The sequence below is a fragment of the Acanthaster planci genome, linkage group LG10 (genome assembly GCF_054643075.1).
Source record: "Acanthaster planci isolate LZ-2023a linkage group LG10, COTS_SCS, whole genome shotgun sequence".
Lineage (NCBI taxonomy): Eukaryota > Metazoa > Echinodermata > Asteroidea > Valvatida > Acanthasteridae > Acanthaster > Acanthaster planci.
The window spans coordinates 17,068,571-17,090,275 of record NC_141786.1 but is presented as its reverse complement, the minus strand read 5'-3'; the positions used below and the strand labels follow the sequence as shown (position 1 = coordinate 17,090,275).

Here is a 21,705-nt window from a genome sequence, read left to right as displayed (position 1 = left end):
ACCGAACGCCGTTCACATAGTAGAGAAAAAATCAGTTTGATTCACCAGTAAAATAATTTGTGATAATAAATAAATACATTAATAGATACACTTGTAGCTCATTTTATTGCAAACACTGTAAAAACAAGTGTCAGTGTATAAACAAATTACTTGTAACAATTTACGAATGAGTCGTAGTGTCAACAATCCAATACTCAAACACCTTGATGTGTTTATTTTTCTAGATAAAGACGTGTTGATGTGGGTTAATGAAATAGACACGAGCACGTTTATCTGTTTAATTACAAGAAAAATACGTTTACAGGGAAGTAACACGTTTATTTCAGCAAAGGTGTTTAATTTTAATAGCTAAATGTTTACAGTTAACACAAAGACGCGTTTATAATAGGCATTGGATTTATGGTAGATTTCGATAGTATCTGTGAACGGAAGGCCACTTGCCTGGATTTGATTTTGGTAAGGATTATCCAATATCACATCCACGCCATCAAAATCCCATCCGAGCCAGAAATCACATCCAGGAAAGTCCAAAATCACATCGTGAGTCAGACTTAATCAACATAATCTGGGATGTGATTTCTGGCTCGGATGTGATTTTAATTTTGATAATTCCTTCCCAAATCACACTTAAGGTTCAGTGTCACATCTAGCCTAAGTACCTTTCCATGTCTGAATAGGGAAATCACATCCGGGCCGTTCACAATAGGAAATAATGAAAAACAAAATACCAAAATGAAGAAGCTGACGTCCTGGACGGCCCTGTCCCAAACAGTGAGAGCTTCGCAGGCAAAAAACATGAGTTCTGCTTGCCTGACTATGGTAGCGAACGGACACTCACTGTCGCCGTGCATGTATACCCGTTGTAACTAACGGAGAGATGCCAGATCGACGTTTGTTCATATTTTTAAAACAGATTTACTCATTCTATCAGACTATCAGAGCCATGCCTTATCTGTATCTTTGTATTCCTGTTTTTCAACGAACCTAGACCAGCCACTGCCCTCCCCAGTATTAATCTGCATATCCATGGCAAATATAATTATACAGTTGATAGAGACTTGAGACAGTATTCTGTTTATCGTGTTTCTTGTCTTGTTTTAAGAGCATACATCTCTTCAAAGAAGAACCAGGCAAGATCTCAAGTTAAGGAACATAATTGTTAATTCAATAGAAGCGGAGGCTAGAAAGGGGCATAAATCCGACCATTTTTTTTACTAGTTTTTAAGTAACACTTTCTGGTCATCGTGACCCAAATTTTGTAAAAAGCGGATCTACCATTTGCAAGCAGGGCCCATTTTTCTGAGAAAGATTAGCCAAAATGTGTACTTTTTCGACCACTAACAATTCTCAGTGCACGCGAACTGGTACGCGTGCGACCTTCACCTTTGAATGAGCGTAACAAACAAAACCATTGAGTTTAAATTCAGCGTAATATGTCGTCATACCGCGTTTTGTTCTTTTTCTCTTTTTTTGTATGCTTGCCAAGTTCCTAACAAAACTGGAAAACGGATGACTGAGGTGGGGGGTGCTCTTGTAGGTCTAATGGATGAGTCTGTTAATGGCTGAGGTCTAACAACTCCCCACTTTGAAAATCGTGACACGAACGCACGTCAATATAAGTTTCGACTTCAAAGGGCTTTCTACAGTTTTCATGCGTGTGGATCGCGTAACGGAAGCGTGCGTATGAGATCCAGCATAGCTCATTATTGTATAGATCTGTTAACCAGCTAACAAGCACTTGCACGGCCTTGAGCTCAGTACGGTGGATGGAGTAGTGTTCCTCGTCAGAAAGTTGAATAGGTAAGATATGTTGACTAAATTACACACTGCAGGTAGCCTATTGCTTTCGGTAATTTGGGGCCTGTTGGTTTCACACGGATCTGGATCACGATCAGTCACCCGTCGTTGGTCCACGGACACCAGAACCCACCTAATGGATGGAGTAAACCAAGTCAGGATCTCTGATCGAGAGTTATATCCGTGTCGAAACAAGCGGGCTCTAAGGCAAGAGCAGCGACATGTGTTTTGTCAAGACGTTCTACACATTGCCGGGTATAGCAAAATGTCAGGTTCCGCCGAATACATTTGCAAAATTGGCATCGTCCTATCTGATTAGATGACAAACACATTCGATGCATGAACCTATTAGGGAAGTGAACCAGTCAAACCAAAAAATACACATTTTCTACAGAATCTAATTACCTTTTTTATCATGTCAAAGATGTATGCATCGTGTAGCAAAACATATACAGTAAAAGAAAACCAAGCAAACCATCTTACATGTCAAATAAACATGAACTTGATGTCTGACACGTATGGAGCCTTGAACTTCAAACGAATCTAACAACAAAACCAAACGTTTTATTTAGTTTCCACGTTCAAGTTTGTAAGGATGCGTGCGGAATTTCAAAATACTCGAGTCAGAAACAGTTGAGTTTTTTCCGCCCCCGGCTGTGAAATAAGCCAATAGAACCCAGCTCTCTTAGGGTTGTGACAAATATTGGTGTTAATAAAAGGAAACTTGTATTGCATTTTTCTAAGCTTTAAAGCGATTTTTGTCTACGGCTTGATCATTGAATCGACAGTGCAACACTATGTGCAATGCTGATAGCCTCACCCCAATTGCGGTATGCAATGAAGTGGAAATTACTGAAGGTTTTGCGAGACACTTTGTACATACGTTAGTGCAAAAATGGTTTGTTTGTCATGTAATTATTTGATGATGTAGTGCTTCGCTTTCATAAAACAAAATCGTCACAGGCTTTGCTTTTACTGGCGACGACTAAGACGAGCAAAGTTGATATTTGTTCCGAAGTACAGATATCTCCATTTAATAATTAGTCAGGAATGCAGATATCTCTACGTCACGATTAAATGCTCAGTTTGCGCGTCTAGAACTGTACGTTTCTCTATTTTGTGATAAACTGTCGCCGTTGCACGATATAGACAACCATATCTTTATCCTGATGGCGGTTTGTCACGGCTGCTCGACGCACAGTCGTTAGAGTAACTTCAGATCAGACTAACAGTCACTCTTCAATCAGAAATTGTCATGGACGTGAGAGACTGGTTCTCTTTCAATTCTGTATTTTTGGCCATTAAACGCAGCTGCCAAGGTCGACTTGGTCGAATGAGGAAATTGTGATGAAAATCACCCAGTCATGACTGGAGACCCCGTCAAAGTCAGACGGAATCCCTATCTCAGTGCTAGTCCACTCTCCAAGCTTTTCTTCACGTAAGTGTTAGTCTCATCCATTTTCCTTGCCCAATAAGCCTGCCTTGCATCCCCTATAGTGTATCTGTGAGTTTCTACTTTAAGCCATAGGCTTCGGGATCATTGATAGGGCTTCAACAGTGCATTTTGCTCAATAGCTAAATGGACAATGAACTGACGAATTCGAAGGTCTTGGAATCTGAACAGTATTCCAGTCCTACATCTGTCCGTGGCCTTTATACAAAATCACCCAGGCGGTACTTGTGATAAAACCTGTGGGGAGCTCACGCGAACGCTTCATCAACTGTCAACAGGGACCCCTTTCTGACCCAGTTGTGCACTGCCTTTAAGCTTACGGGTGTTCCCTTTGTGGAGGCGTATGCCAATGATTTCCAATGAATTTGAGACCCTCGATGGTTTGATTGAGATTTTGTCATGCATATGGCAGTGGAAGTCGTTTATCACCTTACATGTGACACGGGTCATTTGGAAAGATGCGATTTTGTCAGATACTGTCTTAATTTTTCCAAAACGCTCTCCCTCAATGAGTTCATGATCATATGGCATTCACGCACAATTCTGTTAATTTCCAGTTTCAATCCTTTTCTTGGTTTTACTTTTGATATTAAGGTGGATAGGACCACTGTTTGAAATCGCTTACAAGAACAGAAACCTCTCCCCTAGCGACCTAGATGATGTATTACCATCGGACGAGTCCAAACACTTGGGGGACAAACTTGAAAGGTAAACTGGACTAACCGGGAACTTATCAAATTGTACCAAATACCTAAAGTTATTACAACGCAATGTTGAGTAAGTTTGATCGAACCGTCTCATTGAAACCGACGAATAAAAATTAATTATGATTACATAAATAAACACAAGTCGACGTTGACTTGGGAAAACTAGCATATGGCCTATACATAATCGTTTATGTCTGAATTCTCACCAGTTACTGGTTAAAAGCCGATGTACTCTTCACTTTCTCTGTCAATACAAAATATTTCAATAAATTAAAGTTTACAAGTCAACAGAAGCATGTGTCAACTAATTCAGTCAATGAATTTGGCAGAATCAAACCAGCCGTTGAACAAAATTAATCCTCGGTGGGTTTTTCTGAATAGGAACTGGCAAATGGCTCCTGTCATCACCCAGGTCCTCTCAGATCAGGTGTTTGGATTTTTCCACCAGTCTATAACAAACAAAACAAAGTTACCAAATGCTGGCTTTACTACTCTGTCGCAGAGAATGGGGGAAGGAGTTGCAGAAGGAGAAGTTAGGAACAAATGCCAGTCTCAAACTCGCACTTTTCCGGACCTTTGGCTGGTCCTACGCCTTCTTCAGCATTTTTGCAGTCGTAGAGGTAACTGTCTCACGGATATTTTTTATTTTCTCTCAACTGTGTGAGTACAATGAGGTAGCACTTTTAGAGGTACGCCAGCATGTCTACCAAAGTCGATTTCAATAGCCTGATTTGCGTTCATATGATAGCGGGCGGCATAATTAATTTTAACCTAATAAAAGGTGCACTATTTTAAAGGAAAACCTAAATAGCTCATTTCAGTCTTATTATTCTTCATTACGTAGAAATCCTTGATGAAGTTTTCCAGTGTATATTTCATTTAAAACATTAGCTTGATACTATGATCCCGCAGGAAATAAATGTCGCTGAATTCACAGAGCCTTTTCTTTCATTTTCGGTTTTCCTTTCACAGGAAGTAATCCGCCTTAGCCAACCATTCATCCTAGGTCGTTTTATCGACTATTTCTCACCTGTTCTGGACGTCCAGGTTTGGGAAGCCTATGTCTTGGCTGGTGGAGTCACCATGTGTGCCATAGGGCTCATGTTAGTCCATAGCCCTTTTTGCTTCGGACTTAAGAGGCTTGCAATGAGAATTCGGGTGTCCCTGTGTACCTTGGTCTACCGTAAGGTGAGACAGCTGGTGCCCTGTTGGCAAATAAAAATAAAGGATTTCAATTTTGCTCTTTGTGGGTGAGTTGTCGATTTATATCATGTTAACTCTGTTTGCCCAGAACTAATTCTGCTTTGACAAAAAGAAGCAAAATTGCCTGCCACAATCCTGATACTTTACCGGATTGGATATATTCACATGATAATGACATGAGTAAAGCTCCTAAAAAGTCTCAAATCTCCATATAAGCCATCGGCGTCGCAAGATGTTTCCGGAATGGCGTACGGAAGTGCGTTTTGTCTTCACCCAAACCTATTGATATTAAATTTAATAGTTCATTTGTTGCACTCTGTTTTTTAACTTGCAGCATTATGGACACAAGTGCTGACTGACTAAAATGACTATAACTTGCCTGACAGACTGACCTGACAGACTCACTGTCCTGACTGACTAGTCTGATATCTGACTGACTAACCTGACTGACTGCCTGACCTGTCTGACATGACTGACTGGCCTGACGGACTAGCTGTCCTGATGACTATCTGACCTGACTGACCTGACTGACCGATGTACTGACCTGAAGGACTAACTGACCTGGATGACTAACCTGACTGACTGACCTGACTGACTGACCTGACTGCCTGCCCTAACTGACCTGACTATCTTGACTCACCCGACTAACGTGACTGACCTTACTGACTAACCTGATTAACAATGACTCACCTAACTGATAGACCTGACTGATCTGATTGACAGAGTGACTCACCTGACTCACCAAACTGACCTGACTGACTGACTGGCCTAACTGACTTGATTGGCTGACCTGACTGACTTATGCTGAAGGAAGTTCCTTCGGGGAAGTTTGGCGGATTTATGATTAATTTAAAAGAGTCCGTATACTTTTTTTTTCCTAAGGATTTAATCAGTCAATGTTTTATTTTGGTTTAGATGTTGAAACTGGACACCATTTCTACTCGTCAGTCCTCAAGTGGTCAAGTAAATAATCTCATGACAAATGATGTCAACAGGTTTGACAAGGTAAAAACAATGGTAACATCAAAATTTATATTTAAAAAAGGGTTAGTAGCAGTAACCCCCCCCCCATGCGGAAACAAATGCTTCTCAAAAGGGCAATGAAACTAGCAATACTTAAAGAAAAGTATCCGAGGGAAATTTTTCCAGGAGTTCCAACTGATAACAAACCTGTAGCTGTTGGAAACTACAGGTATGGATTTATAGATTATCGAAACGTTTCCTTTCTGTCTCAATTGTTCCTCCAGGCCTTGATCTCCTTGAATTATCTGTGGTTGTCTCCGCTAAAAGCAGCTGCAGTCTTTAGCCTTCTCTGGCTGGAGATTGGATGGGCGTGTCTCCCAGGATATGCTGTTCTGGTCATTCTTCTGCCTGTTCAAGCCGGAATGAGCACACTTTTCTCTAAATTCAGGTACCTGTTTGGAATGTCAGGAGCTAGTCAAAAATCCAGTACAACCCGATTTTGGAGAACAAGTATTTATGTAGTAAAATATACTCAAAGTAGTTGAAGCCTGGGAGGTGGTGAAAGAATATTAGATTGTCAAATTTTGCTTGCAGGAATAAACTCTCGTTATCTCAAATGTGAAGTTTCATTTGATATAGTGTTTTGATATTATGGTTATTTAACGTTCGTAGCTTAACGCAATGTGTGACCCGCGTGTACTGACCGCGTCAATGGTAAAATCATGGATTTTAGATGGCGTCTCGCTAAACGACACGCTGTGCAAAATCAGTGTGTCTGAGTTTCACAAAATTGGTACCAAAACGCAATATCTGTTACTGGTTTAGAGGCTGAAGCAACGCACTGCGATGATATTGGGGAAAAAACGTTGCGGGCCTCGTCTGTTTCAGGGTTACCAATATCCCTAATTCGTTTGTTTGTTCGTTGGGAAGTTACCTCATTGAGTCTTTAATTGTTGTTGTTCTGTTCTTACTTCGAAGCATTTCACGTTTAAGCAAGCGTTACCATTAAAGAGGTAGTAACTCCCTACCGAGAATAGATATGAAGAAATTTTACGACATTTTCTCATTTTTAGAAACAATTAGCCTTGCAATTAACAGATTGGTCGGTGAACAATAATTTACCGGAGATCCTGTACTTTTTTGTCATATCCAAGTGATGTGCTCGACCAAACAGCGTAATCTAAAACGATAATGTTCATACAGGTGATTTTTTTTCACAAACAAAGGCAGTTTGAGGAAATGCAAATCAACATTCACCAAAGGTTTACCGAACAAGCAAATCTTAAATGCCCTCAGGGTTTCGCTTTTTTATGAACAGAACACGTCTGTACCGGAGTATATGGGGTCTGATTTCATGAGTTTGATGAATACTTCATTTAATAGACATTTATTCAATGTTGAATGGTCGTTAGAAAGCATCATGGGGAGTGAACTTCATATGTCATTCTAGCTTTAACCGTTTCTGGTTTGTTGTAGCAAAACAGACTGGTAGAGTTTAAAAACAGGTACACTTAATATGCCAAAGTTAGTGTGTTATTACAGGAGCATCACTTCACTACTTGTAACTTTAACAGGAGGAAGACAGCGTCTTATACAGACAAGCGAGTTGGCGTTATGACGGAGATCATTCATGCCATGCGTGTTATCAAGATGTATGCCTGGGAAGAGCCATTCAGCGACCTGATACAGAAAATCAGGAAGTGAGTACTACAAAAGGAAGCATTAATGTTCCCTATTTTTTCCAAGATGATCAAACATGCATCAAGAAATGAGGTTAATGTTAAAGTATAGATAATGTAGCCTTTGACACAACCAAATCATGCAATCAAAATTGTGAATTAAAATTGCTAAATACCATAAAGACCTGAGATTCACAGGAAAAAAGTTATCTTCTTACATTTTAACTAACTTAGCCAAAACCTTCATGATCACAGTCTCTGCCAAATTAACGGCTATTAACCCTCAATAATAGACAGCGATATGCCCTACAATCAAAATATATTGAAGAAACCCCCAAAGCCTCAGTAACCCCCTGTGAAGCAAAATTATTTAAAGAAAAATCTTAAAATGCCTTATCCAGGGCAGAGATTAGCAAGATTATCCAGGCCTCCTATGCGGTGGGCGTCAACCTCATTCTCTCCATCTATGGCAACCGTCTCCTGGATGTCTGCATGATTTCCACATATGCCCTCACTGCCCCGAGGATATACGTCTCCACGGTGTTCGTCGTGGTTTCATACTGCGCTACATTGCGAGGATCATTCCTAAGGCATTTCCCCAGGGCAGTGCAGTTACGATCAGAGTGCTTGGTGTCCATCAAAAGAATCCAGGTACGTAGAAGAAGTGGCTCTGAATTTTAAGGATCGGGGTGAAAATAAAATAATGTTCACTGCTTTGTTTCCACTAATGTGTCAAAGCCCTTGCTGCACTTGAGAAGCTCTGTGCTGAGCTGACGATGTTGACGAATGTCTGAAAGGAGTGATTTCTCAACAGAATTTTTTGCTGCTGTCTGAGATCTCCCTACCATCGGCTGGACCCTCGAACCCAAATCACGATAAATCAGGAATTCATGTCCAAGACTTAATGGGCTCCTGGGATAGGGTATGTACCACTTTTTGATTTCCTTCAATTTGCTTTTCTGGTCCTAAACTAAACATACCAACTGATTCTTTTTTTTATAAATTAGCTGTCTTCATATTCAGACTCGTGCAATTTTTAAACAGAAAAATGCCGTCCAGGATCACTTATACGCAGACGATGTAAAAGCACGTTACAAGCGCCCAGGTCTTGTTCCACACGAGCTGCTGGTCGGTCAATGTTTACATTATTAATCAGTAGTTAGGTTGGCTATCACTGCTACCGCCTTGTGTCCACAACACTTTCACATAAATAACAGACATAAAACATCCTACAGATCATGTGGAAGAAATAAATCTATTCTTTCCTTGCAGAATTTAGACAACCCTTCACTGAGCAACGTCAGTTTTGATGTTTGTAAGGGTGACCTGTTGGCTGTGGTTGGCCCAGTGGGATCTGGCAAGGTCAGTTGTAATTAGGCAATCCCAGAGTTAATTATTCATAAATGGTCATGCATATTCATCTTCCGGAATCGTGCAAATCTGAAAACTTTACTTCGCGGAATTTTTTTTCAATTGTTTTTCAATTGCGTAAGATTTGATTCAATAGCTGCCCCCTGGGGGAAAGCTTAGGCCACCACCCTTCTTGGTCCTTTTTGTTGTATAAACCATTGTGTCTAAACTAGTTCATTACCAAAACAACGTCTTTGGAATGCCGTCCTTATTCTGTATCTTTGAGGACTATGGTTTGAAGGTTCTTTGTCGTTTGATCCTCGATTGGTGAATTTAGTGCTGAACTGTTGCTGAAACTTTTGTATTGAGATTTTTCTTCTAAGGCTTTTCTTAGGAATAAATTTGCTTGGGTAATCTTGAGTTCAAAATTTTACCAACAACGGATAACAATGTGAACAGAAAAGGTAGCTGCAGCCAAACCGTCTCCTATTGCTGCGAACATTAACAGAAGCCTACACCATCTAGGATGGCCAGGGGGATACTTTATTGGCATGATACACAAAAGATAATTGAGGTGGAAGGTCATCATTTCCCGTCCACCAACCTAATCGATATCAAAGTTTGAAAAATTCAAAGAAATTATAGTCTTCGATTTGCATCATAAACCTTCGATCATTGGTTGTGTGGATTTATCAATCCCTAGCTTTTTCTTGAACCAGTAATATTCTCATGTCCAACAGTCGAGCCTTCTCATGGCTCTCCTGAAGGAATTACCAACCGTGTCTGGCAAAGTGAATATAGATGGTCGGCTGGCCTATGCTAGCCAGGAACCCTGGAACTTCAGTGGCACCGTCCGGCAGAATATCACCTTCGGTAAAGAATTCGAGCGGACAAAATACGCCCGAATCCTGGAAGCCTGCGCTCTGACTAAGGTGAGAGTTCAGAAAGGGTGGAGATTGTTTCTCAGTTTAAAGCAAAGTTGTAGAATGTTGCACTGTGATTGGCCTAGTTGTGATTTTCCTACAAAACTGGAAAGGTGGATGTGATATTGAACCCAGAATATAATTTTGGCAGGGAATATCCAAAATCACACCAGAATCGGAATCGCAATCAGGATTATGCTGTGAACGACGAACTCAAGATGTGATTTTGGCCGTTCCTGAATAGTGATTTCTGCATCGCATGCGATGTTGGTGGTTTGGATGTGATATTGGATGATCGTTACCAAAATCAAATCCAGAGAAGCAGCCTTTTCATTTTTGTGTTGGGAAATGACATCCAGGCCACTCACATTGTTATATTGTTCCAAATGTTTCGCTTTTTAGTTCAACAAAACAAATACCACGGCCGGTACATACGCATACATGTGTGTTTAGTTTAATGAGCGGTTAATGTTAACCTATTCATAATCCTTGATTTGTGACACTTTTCTCATACAATTGCCAAGAACTGCTTACATCGGGGCTAGTTAAAGCTATCTGCAAGTGGCCACCACCTTTCATGCTCTTTTTTGCTGTATAAACTGTAGTGTCTAAACTAGTTCTTTACCAAAGGGCCGATGTTTGGAATAGCGTGACCATGGACAAGTGGTGCTGTCCTTACCCTGTATCTTTGAAGACTATGGTTTGCAGGTTTGAACCTCGCTTGGTGAATCTAGTGCTGAACTGTTGCTGAGATTTTTCTGCTGAGACTTTTCTCAGGAATGAATTTGCTTGGGTTATCCTGAGTTCAAAATTGTACCAAAACAGATAACAGTGTGGACAGAAAAGGTAGCTTCATCCAAACCGGCGCCTATTGCTGTGAACATTAACAGAAGACTACACAATCTAGGATGGCCTGGGACATACTTTATTGGCATTATACACAGGGGTAATAATTATCCATTGCCCTAAGCCTTAAGTGTTGCTTTTGTAGCAATATCACTAACCACAACCGTCCGTTATATTTGTTGTTCTTTCAACAATAGGACATCAAAGCATTCCCAAGTGGTGACCGGACCATCATTGGCGAGAGAGGCGTGACCCTCAGTGGAGGTCAGAGGGCAAGGGTGAACTTGGCCCGAGCCTTGTACGATGATGCTGACATCTATCTGTTGGATGATCCGTTGAGCGCCGTCGACAGTGAAGTAGGAAGGCACATCTTTGACAAGTAAGTTGGTTGGACCAGATTTAAGCAATCAATTTACCCAAAGTTCACAAAAAAACCATTTTGGAAAACTACTTACCACCAAATTTTGTGTTTCAATTCGCGCATCATTGTCTACTTTGATTAAATTACTGGTGACTTCATTGTCTCGGTACCTCTTTCTCTTAATACAGATGTGTCATGGGATACCTCGCCAATAAAGCCCGGATACTTGTCACTCATCAGTTGCAGTTCTTAAGCACCGCAAACAATATCCTAGTTTTAAAAGAGGTGAGCAAATCTGTATCTTGATCCTTAAAGTAATCCTTGACCTTTCCCTCAGGCTTGTCTTAGAAGTTACATGGTTACTTAAAGCTAAGGGTGCGCCATCATGGCTAATGCGTACTTCATGGAAACATGAGCGTAAATGTTAAGCCCTTTCAAAACTCATTTTTAGTGGCTGAAAAACAATTTCATCTATTTTCGGGCTGAGGATCTACCAACCTCTGTATCGTGGCCCAAATAGAAATACTGTACTATTTGCTATACCTTTCCAGGGTCACATGGAAGCCTTCGGTCCCCTGAGTGACCTTCACCAGAAGGGCATAGACTTTGCATCCCTGATGAAACAAGATGAGGAGGAGGATGAAGAAGATGACGATGTTTTTGGAGACGAGGAGCATCCTGGCTTCACAAGACAACGAAGCAAAAAATTCAGCGTCTGCTCTCAGATTGTGAGTATTGAAAAATAGGAAGAGACGAAAGGCGATCAGAGGTCCCAGTGGTTGTGGGGACTGGAATTACATTTAGGTGTCTGTTTTGTGTAAAATATAAACACGTTATATTTTGTCACAACGACCGTAGAGGTCCACGGCCTTGCCAGGAAGGAATGTAAATGGAAATGGAAGATGGAAGAAGTGATGTAGTACCGCAAGTCACTCTGACGTATTGGCCTTTCACAAATAAAAGTAATGATCACACATGATCCACTCTTTTGTAAAAGAAAATTACCTTGAGTGAGAGAATCGTAGAGATTGGTTTATAAACCAACTTTGTTCTTAACGAAAAATACTGTTGTGACAGAGTGTCAAAGATGACAAGTCGCACCCCTTGGAAGTCAAACCCTTCAAAGAGGAGCAAAGCAAAGAGGGAGACGTAACCCTCGGGGTCTACTACAAGTACTTCAAATCTGGCGCTAACTTCTTCATGATGCTGCTCCTGCTCATCTCCTTCTTGGGAACCCAGGTACATGTTGACATTTTTACTTTGAATTTACAACAGACACTGACAGTAGAAGGAATATTATCTCACTTTACGCTCAGTAACCAATAGAGGTGTAGGCTAATTCAATAAAGTTAAGATTTTATTGTCATGCATTTATTTTCACTCCACGTACATCATACCGTATTCCACTTATTTTATACTCAACTTTTATTATTTCCCGTCATCCTTCTTTCAATCAATCAATGGGGTGCTTTCAATTCTTCACTTAGACTGCCTACATCCTTGCGGATCTCTGGTTGGCTTTGTGGACCGTGGAAGAGGAGAAAAAACACGCCATGAATCTGACTATGCTGAATCAATCCCAGTTGGTGAGTGATTGGGTGAACTGAGAAAACCTCTAACCCTAGCTGTGTTGATGCCTAAACACTCCCAGATCTTACAAATCCCTAAAAGGAATCTTTGTAGGATTCTGAACGATGATGAAATGTTGAGCCTTGCCGGTGTCGCGTATTCTTTTTCACAAAGCATTCTTCGCTTAGAAAGTGTACATTTCATTTGATGTACCTGATGTAAGGAACGATACTTCGTGATACTCACAACTGTGAGGTATCTTGCCCATTTATCATTCTTCAGTTCACGAGACGCAGTGAGATCACCTAAGTGAAGAGAGGGATTGACGATGAGGATTAAGGATGGGGTGCATTGTATTGGATTGGTATCGAAAGGTAATAGGTGGATTGATTTGTTGATTCAAAGATTGGGATTCTTCATGGCTTCAGATCATGAGAAAGCTGGCACCAATGGCATGTGAACTTGTAGGTACTGTATTTTCCCCCACTTTTTGTCATCCGTAGGAAGATAACGAGGACCTAGATGACGGCAACAACCTGCTGAAGTTCAACTTCGATTTCACCACGGCTGAGGGCGCTTTCATCTATGCTGGCTTCATTGGTCTGCTCTTCCTGCTTGCTATCTTCCGATTGATTCTGTGCTTCAGCATCATGGTCAAGTCCTCCCGCAACATCCACAACAGAATGTTCAAGGCCATCATCCACTCCCCGATATTGTTCTTCGACACCAATCCCACAGGTGTGTGTGCTAATCTAGTTTGTATCGGCTGCTTCTAGTAATGCTATTGCCCCTTTCCCCAACAACAAGTGACTCAGCGCCAGTGACCCAGGAAAGAGACGATGAAGGTGTGACCTCCAAGCTGCACCGAGAGAGGACTCATTTTCTTAGCAACAGATTCTCCTTTGGTAGCAACTGCGCATCGCTGCTTCACGAACGGTAATGAAACGCAAGTGCAGAAGTTGCATCGCTATCAACAAAATGAGCACACCTGACCAACATGGCTCTTTCTCAACCGATGAGTGGGTGCTTCTGCTCAGGGTAGATACTAAGTTTCATCTTTGTCTCGTCTGACTTCAGGCTTCAGTGGTTATCTTTTGTGTCTCCTGAAATGAAAACGTCAGGCGCAACGCAGCCCTAGTTTCTACCGTAGAAGCACCCAGTTATCTTGATGACCCAAATTTGCTGTGTCTGGTTTCATTTGATACTAACAGTCAACTTTTCCCAAGCGTATTTCGCACCTAGATGTGAATGTCTAATTGACGACTTGGCCGGTGTGGAAAGAATCCAGTGCGTGTCACCAGTATTTAAAAAGTGTGTTCCCAGGGTTCTTTACGGATTTTGTTAGGTTTATGCTGTTTTTAAATACCAAGTTGAAAAACGTTTCCCCCAGTGAGTACTGTGTGTTGCTCATTACCTTCATCCTGAGAGTTCATATCAGCTGCACAGAGTGCCAGATAAAATGTCTGATCGAATGAAAACTATCAGCTACTCACTGGGCTGTGCATTATTGTTGGATTCTTTACCAGGACGTATCTTGAATCGCTTTACCAATGACATTGGTCTGATGGATGACCAACTGCCCCCGGCATTTTTCGATTTCCTTCAGGTAAGGTATATACCCTAACGTTTATTACACGGCAAATTTCACAGGGGAGAGGTGAAAAGTTGCACAAACAAAATTAAGGCAGACAAACGAGACATGGATAAGTGGCCTTATTAGACCTCATTGGATCATTAGAAACAGAAATTGTCTTATTTTTAAACAAACCCCACAAAGGACGTTTTTCTTAGATTTTCGAGTGACAGAGCCTGACAAATTAACAAGAACCGTTTCAACTGACTGTTTCATTTCCCCCAGCTATCGCTTCTGATCCTGGGAACACTCGTTCTAACCTGTATTGTCAACTATTACCTCCTAATCCTGCTGGTGCCTCTTGTTATCATCTTTGCAATCTTGAAGTGGTATGCGCTGATAGCCACAAGGGCCATCAAACGTCTTGACAGTGTCAGTAAGTATCTCTGATCTGGACCAGATCCTAGGATCCCTTTAAGTGCTGGGAATTTTGAGGGTAGCGTTGGGAATCCTTAGTAAAGCTAGGGGCGGAATTTGGGTCACATTGTTCTTTGTGCTGGTTTCTTTTGACGGTCAGAATGCCATTCCCTGCACAATCATTCCTTGTGATTGAATGAAAACTGTCACTGAATAGAGTGCATTGGCCCTGTAAATCATCAAGAGAAGACCCCGTGAAAGCTACAGAAGAGTAAGGACATGTGAAAGAAAAGTAATGGACAAGTTGTAAGACGCTAGGGAAAAGATACAGAGAAAATGTTTGCTCGTCACAAAAAAATGGCGGAATGGTTCAATTACTCATTTCCACACCTCAAAAATCTGGGGTGATATATACCGAAATCCTCCAGGGATTCACGCCCAAGCCTGAATATCACTTAACATGTTGTAATATGCAGCATTCCAGCAGATTTTAAGTGGTGAACAAATACAAAGCCTGGCCACAACCTTTAGCAATTTCCAAAGGAAGAAACATTTCGCACTGCGCAAACAGGCAAATGCCTTCTAGAAGGTGTATTTGGCTCGAACTGTTGCCACTGTTCAAAGTTTACAAGCTGGGGCAGTGATTATGAACACCGTACGTTCCATTACTCTGGAGCTTTGAGCTTTTTCAACTGTCTCAAACTGGACATCGTACTTTTTTGCAGCCCGCAGTCCCGTTTTCTCCCACACCACGACCTCCTTTCAGGGCCTCAGCACCATCAGAGCCTACAACAAGCAAGCGCAGTTCATCCAAGACTTTCAGCGCTACCAGGACCAGCACTCAGAGGCCTGGTTTGCCTACCTGGCGGCCAACCGCTGGTTTGGTCTGAGGCTGGACATCATAGTGGTAATCTTCACTGCTGGAGTCGCCTTTGTGTCTGTTCCTTTCAAAGGCAGTGAGTATTTAGACTCGAGTAGTTTCCAGAGGGTTACTAAGCTCAATGAATAGTGAATAACATTGTTAAGACCACTTTGTTTAAATTTTATGGCTCCTTGCTAAATTTGAAATACAACTTGTCTAAGACGACGAAATTACACTGTTTTAAACTCTCCCCTTTCTTCTCTGTTCTTAGTTATTGATGCTGGAATAATTGCGATCATCCTCAGTAATACCCTTCCCTTAACCACCATCTTCCAGTTTGTAGTTAGACAGAGTGCTCTGGTAGAGAATCAGGTTGGTGAAGGTTCCTGGTGTTTTGGCTGTGCTCATTTTGAACACTTACTTGTGTGATTGTTGGAAGCTGTGGCGTGATTCTGCGCAGGGAACGGAGGGGGTGACTGAAATGAAATCATTGCCCAGCCAAGGGAATTAGAAAAACTGGCAGTTGTGAAAGACACCGAATGATACTGAGGGCGGTGTTCATGATACAGATCCACAGCTATGTAGCGTCAACTTCATGCTTTGGAACTAAAAGGGCTGCTCGTTGTGTGTTCAGCACAGTTTGCAGCTATTGGATATAGTGCACTGAAGCAAAATCCACCATGTTGGTTCCAACAACTGACACATTCATGTCGCAACTCTCTCCATAAACAGCTTTGTACGGATCTACATCTTGTGGGCACTTTCAACCCTTTACATTACATGTAAACAGCGTAGTTAATTCAATAGCATATTCCCCCGATCAAAATTAGGGAAGAATTACCTCAAGCACCTTGGGATTTACGTCCTCGGTGGGAAGAAATATTAAGATGACGACTTCGTGCCAAGTTTGTATGAGTTAAAACGATTTTTGGCGGTTCATGCACTGCTACAATTAGCAAGGATTATAACTTGGGCTAGACCGGAAATACTACATTACTGTAAACATTACATTTTTAGAGCCTCAGATTCAGCCCAAGTCTTTCAAAGTCTTCATATGTTTCGTCTAGATGACATCTGTGGAGAGGACCATTGAGTACACGACGCTTGAGCCAGAAGCCCCACTTACAAACGTGAAGGCCAAACCGCCACCAACATGGCCGCAGTGTGGAGCCCTCACTTTCAACAGTCTGTCTCTCAGCTACTCAGAAGACAGTCCAAGAATCCTAGAAAATATCACCTGCGAAGTCGCTGCTAAAGAGAAGGTATTCTCAGCCATCAGAGTATGGTGCACTACGATCATAATTGAGATCACTTCGTAGTCTGTTACCACTTGCAGTTCCAACCTATTTGCTGGCCTCGTCGTTTTACAATGTATAATTATTTCTTCTTAATTAATTTTGTCATTATTAAGACATCTAATATTATCTGCATGGGACATCAAACATTTTCGATCCCATCAATTGGAGTCGAACTGTTTTCATAAGTGTCTTGTTGATTGTAGATTTCCAAATAGAGCATTCTCCTGAAAACATCAAGAAACAGAATCATTAAAATACATGCTCAAATTTACCGATGTCACTTATGAAATTGTACAGGTCGGCATTGTTGGTCGGTCCGGCGCAGGCAAGAGCTCTCTGATCACCGCTCTCTTCCGATTGGCTGAACCGAGCGGTGTCATCATGCTGGATGGCATCACCACGTCCAATGTGGGTCTGCATGACCTCAGGAACAAACTGTCAATCATTCCACAGGTGAGTGGAGCTTAGATAATCATCAAACAGACCTGTCGGGCTTGATTTTCATTTTACTCAGCGTCGCCTCATGGAATACAATTATTTCATCCGTCACTTCATGGACTAAATCTTTTCATCCCCTTCATAAATATTCATTCTTTATTCCATTCTATTCCATTCTGTTCTTGTCCAGTGTCCCCTGGATTATGTATGAAAATTTCGATCATTTTACTTGTAGATGAACAACAGCCATTAAATCTTGCACTAATCATAAAAACCTACCTTCAGCCACTAAAATGTAAAATTGTGACTCCTTGAATTTTTCTTGGCCAGGACCCTGTCTTGTTTACCGGTAGTTTGCGTTATAACCTGGATCCCTTCGACCAGTACTCGGACATGGAACTCTGGAATGCTCTGGACGATGTAAGCTACACCGTCCCTTTGACGAACTGCTCCCTTTTGTTGCTGGAATTTAATTTCTCTCTCTCTGAGTTCAGTTGATGGAAATACTCTAGGCTGGCCCAAATGATCAACCTTCGTGGGTGTCATCAGGTGCTTACAAATTCTGTAAGTTAGCTAGAGGGCGCACGTCCAAAAGGTCTGAAAAGACAATCTCGCACGATGAGTAGTATGGGAAAAGCAGTGGAACTTTTGTGCTTCACTGCAGACATTCCAACTCGAAAGGGTTAATTCAACTTTCATAAGAGGGCCATTGTAAGTGACTTTGCCTTAACGTCCTTCCTCTCTGTCCAATTTTTATCTCTTCTTTTGAATTTTCCACGAATAATATCTTTTGGGATTTAGTATTTTACATAATCTCGGCACATCTGATTTTCAACTACTCTGCGTGACGTGTACAGGTTCAATTGCGCTCGGGCGTGCAGGACTCAGCCGAGAAACTCAACATGGAGGTGGGTTTGTCGGGCTCCAAATTCAGCGTGGGTCAGCGTCAGCTGATCTGCCTGGCACGGGCGATACTCCGGCAGAATAGGGTGCTGATAATGGATGAGGCTACGGCAAACGTGGATCCGGGGTAAAAGAAGGATTAATTGTCTAATAAAACGGAAAATAAAATCTCCAGAAAGACGAACTGCTAGTAAAGAAGAGAGTCTTCAAATTTGTATCATTACATGACTGACATCTGTGATTCCCATATGTCCAAACATGTCCTTCAAACTGGAGTATTGAAATGTTCCCGTTTATCACGAAAAAACTTTACTCTAAATCTACCTACGCCTTGAGTTTTAAGAAAAACCTTCGTCTTGATTTGGGGACAGATCGGAAACATTTGCCCATCTTAGACCAAAAAAGGGTACACGATAAAACGCAAGTATTAACAGGGGATCAGGACAGCTCTTTTCCCAGGGACAAATCCAGGAATATTTCTTTTGAGGGGTCATGCCAGAGACTTTTTCATGTCTTCTTTCTGCGGACAATTAGAAACAATGAAGAAATTACATAACATGCGTAGTGGTTCACTTTTGTGCACTTTTCGACGGAGAATTATTTCTCGTATAACTTAATTTTTTTTATATTATTTCCTCATCTCTCAGGACCGATGCCCTGATTCAGAAGACAATTAGAACCAAATTCCTGAACAGCACCGTGCTGACAATAGCACACAGACTGCACACCGTCATAGACAGTGATCGCATCATGGTAAGATACAGTGCCACACTGCAGTCACAGATTTTAAGAGAGAGGATGATTGACACACGAATTTTGGTCTGGCAAAAGAATTTTGGTATAGTTGCAGAAATTTGATTTCCATTATTGTCAACTTTCACCCGACGAAATGTTGTAGTTTCACTCCAGTTTGATTCTTGAATCCGGGGCCATATATAGTCATTTTTGCAATGTACAGAATCCTTTAAAACAAATCTCTATCAAATTGATGTCAATCTCAAAATCTTGATCCAAATCCTTCCAGGGATGGGATTTGAAATCATGTAACAATAGGGGAAGATTCTCTACCACCGGGAGTCACAACACAACAACCACAGAAAAAGATCCTTTGAGTGTTGAAAGCAGTCAGATCTTCTTCATCAACGAACCCTGCTTACTTTGATTATAATTTGTAGGTCTTGGATGCTGGTAAACTTGTTGAGTTTGACCACCCGTACGCCTTACTCCAGCGACCAGACAGCATGCTGAGCAGACTGGTGGAGCAAACGAGCAAGGCGGAGACCGCTTCCCTAGTGGAGGCAGCTCGTCAGTACTTCAACCAAAAAGGGTTGACGGGGGTGAGTTTGCAGTTTGGTTTCTCTGTGAATCATTCGTGAAACCAAAGATGAATATTTCAATTTTCACTTTCAAATGAAATTGAATAATAATGTCAATCGGCCCTTCCTGTGAACAAAAATCTGACCCTTACAGTACAGAATCCTTGCATGCAAATTACCTTTTCAAAGATTTATCCATACAAACTGAAACATTCAGTGTTTTCTCTTTTCTGTTGCAGATATCACCTTCCTCAGAATCGAAACCAAGCCCCACCCACGAGAATATGGAACAAGCCAAGGTTGACGCTGTCTCCAGTGGAATATCCTCTATGGTGTTTTCTAACGAAGGATTTGAGGATGTCCCACTCGACGGAATAGGGGATTCCACCGACAAGACACCTGAAGGGGAAAGTTAAATCTAACCTTGAATTCAGGATGTTCACTTTATCTGATTAATCAAGCCACACGCCCGATACACAACTGTGAGAACGTGAACTTTTTGACATGTTCTGGAGTTGAGCATTACATGCTAGATAATTCATTTTATTGGTTTGGAACTATAAACGGTTTTACATTAAATCAAATCTTTAAAACCTGTACAGACAAAGTTATAGCGCTGTTGAGAAAATGCTCGCTGCAGTAACAAGCTCAAGCGTAATAAGCTAGGAACCATAGTGGCAAGAAATATAAAATGCATGTCACTTCGGTTGGTAACCAATCCTTCCCAGACCACTATTTTCTGTCCTTAGCCAATTTCGGTGTTATAAGTCAATTATTGTTATTGGGTCCAAATTAAAAAATCTGCACTTTTTCCGAATAACTAACAGTTTGTTAAATTTATTCTATATCTTTGTTCATTTTAACAATGCTTTCCATGCGGCGTTATAAATTATGTATCTTTCGTCACTTTTGTATGTTAATTTTGTTCCATTTCTGTTCATTAAACATGTATTCATTAATTTCTAAAAATGTTTTCCTGGCGATATTGCTGTGTCCCAATTGATGGGTGATGATGCTCCGCAAGATTACAATTTGTAATTTGGGGCTTTTGTACACTTCTGGAATGAAAACAAAACCAGAAACAGACCCCTCCAAAATCGCCTTAGTCCATTGCCTCTTCGCCTCGCTCTCTATGAAACCTGCCCTTGGTATTAGTTTGCGCTGTTTTTTTTGGGGGGGGTTCATTTTTAAAAGCCAATATGTTATACAGCCAGCGATTGCAGATGTACATCAGATACGTCAAGTTGTTGGGCGCGGGGCTTGAAATAAAAATGTTTTTGTACAATTTAGCTCTGTGTCATCAGTGTTCCGATTTATTTCATTCCAACTTCAACACCCGTGACTCTGCCTTAGTAATCTACAAAGTCTTTCTTAATCTCAATTTTCGGGTATTACAATTGGCATGTTGTCGCAAGTGGCACAGTTTGGCTAATGAAATCGTTGGTATCTTGTGAAGTTGAAGAAAATGGACTCCGATCAAATATAACACCGCGAGAACCAATACCTTATAAAACGGTCCAATGAATCTGCTCTCCAAGATCCACAAATTTCAATGCGACAACTGCTCATAATGCACCGACGGACATAGTTGGGCCATTTTACACAGACTGGGAAGCTATCAGTGCTAGAAGGCAAAAGGAAGAGATCGACAGGTCTGTATGGTGCACCGTAACTCGTGACAACGGGCTGAATAATGTAAATGCTGGCATCAAGCCTTTTGCGATTTAAATTTGAATAAAAATCTGGTACACTGAGCTACCTAATTGAAAATATACATAACAATTCGAATTCCTCATAATAAAGATTAATATTAAACAGATCAAGTTCATCATTTAAGAATACACCGAGTGGGGCAAATTATTGTTTCCACTCACCTACCAAGAACTTATTATTTCTTTATTTTTTATGCGATTGCAAAATATTCAGTTTGCCCAAGAAACGAATCGGAGAATGGGGCCAAACTCAAAATTGGTTGTAACTTTGAGAGAAAAGCATATGCTTGAGATTTATGCACGGGAATTAACTGGAACTTGATATCAAATTTCAC

General features: G+C 41.2%; 1 protein-coding gene across 1 annotated transcript; it reads left to right on the top strand.

Annotated features, from left to right (window-relative positions):
* Positions 1–1,512: 1,512 nt before the first annotated feature.
* On the top strand, positions 1,513–20,930 carry LOC110990529 (ATP-binding cassette sub-family C member 4-like). The gene is made up of 29 exons (XM_087142828.1): positions 1,513–1,800; positions 3,109–3,235; positions 3,845–3,958; positions 4,460–4,577; positions 4,930–5,145; positions 6,076–6,165; positions 6,408–6,571; positions 7,698–7,823; positions 8,204–8,453; positions 8,617–8,724; positions 9,075–9,164; positions 9,893–10,084; positions 11,119–11,300; positions 11,471–11,567; positions 11,834–12,010; positions 12,360–12,521; positions 12,770–12,868; positions 13,355–13,589; positions 14,378–14,457; positions 14,710–14,860; positions 15,567–15,797; positions 15,975–16,075; positions 16,771–16,965; positions 17,299–17,454; positions 17,770–17,859; positions 18,297–18,469; positions 18,990–19,095; positions 19,518–19,679; positions 19,898–20,930. The coding sequence occupies exons 2-29, from the start codon at positions 3,162–3,164 to the stop codon at positions 20,072–20,074; spliced, it is 4,116 nt and encodes a 1,371-aa protein (XP_086998954.1). The 5' UTR covers positions 1,513–1,800; positions 3,109–3,161; the 3' UTR covers positions 20,075–20,930.
* Positions 20,931–21,705: the final 775 nt, after the last annotated feature.

Excerpts from the sequence above, each read along its gene's own strand:
- LOC110990529 (XM_087142828.1), top strand. The coding sequence starts at position 3,162 with ATGACTGGAGACCCCGTCAAAGTCAGACGGAATCCCTATCTCAGTGCT. Across the intron at positions 3,959-4,459 it reads TTGGGGGACAAACTTGAAAG|AGAATGGGGGAAGGAGTTGC; the intron begins GTAAACTGGACT and ends ACTCTGTCGCAG. Across the intron at positions 18,470-18,989 it reads ACGGCAAACGTGGATCCGGG|GACCGATGCCCTGATTCAGA; the intron begins GTAAAAGAAGGA and ends CTCATCTCTCAG.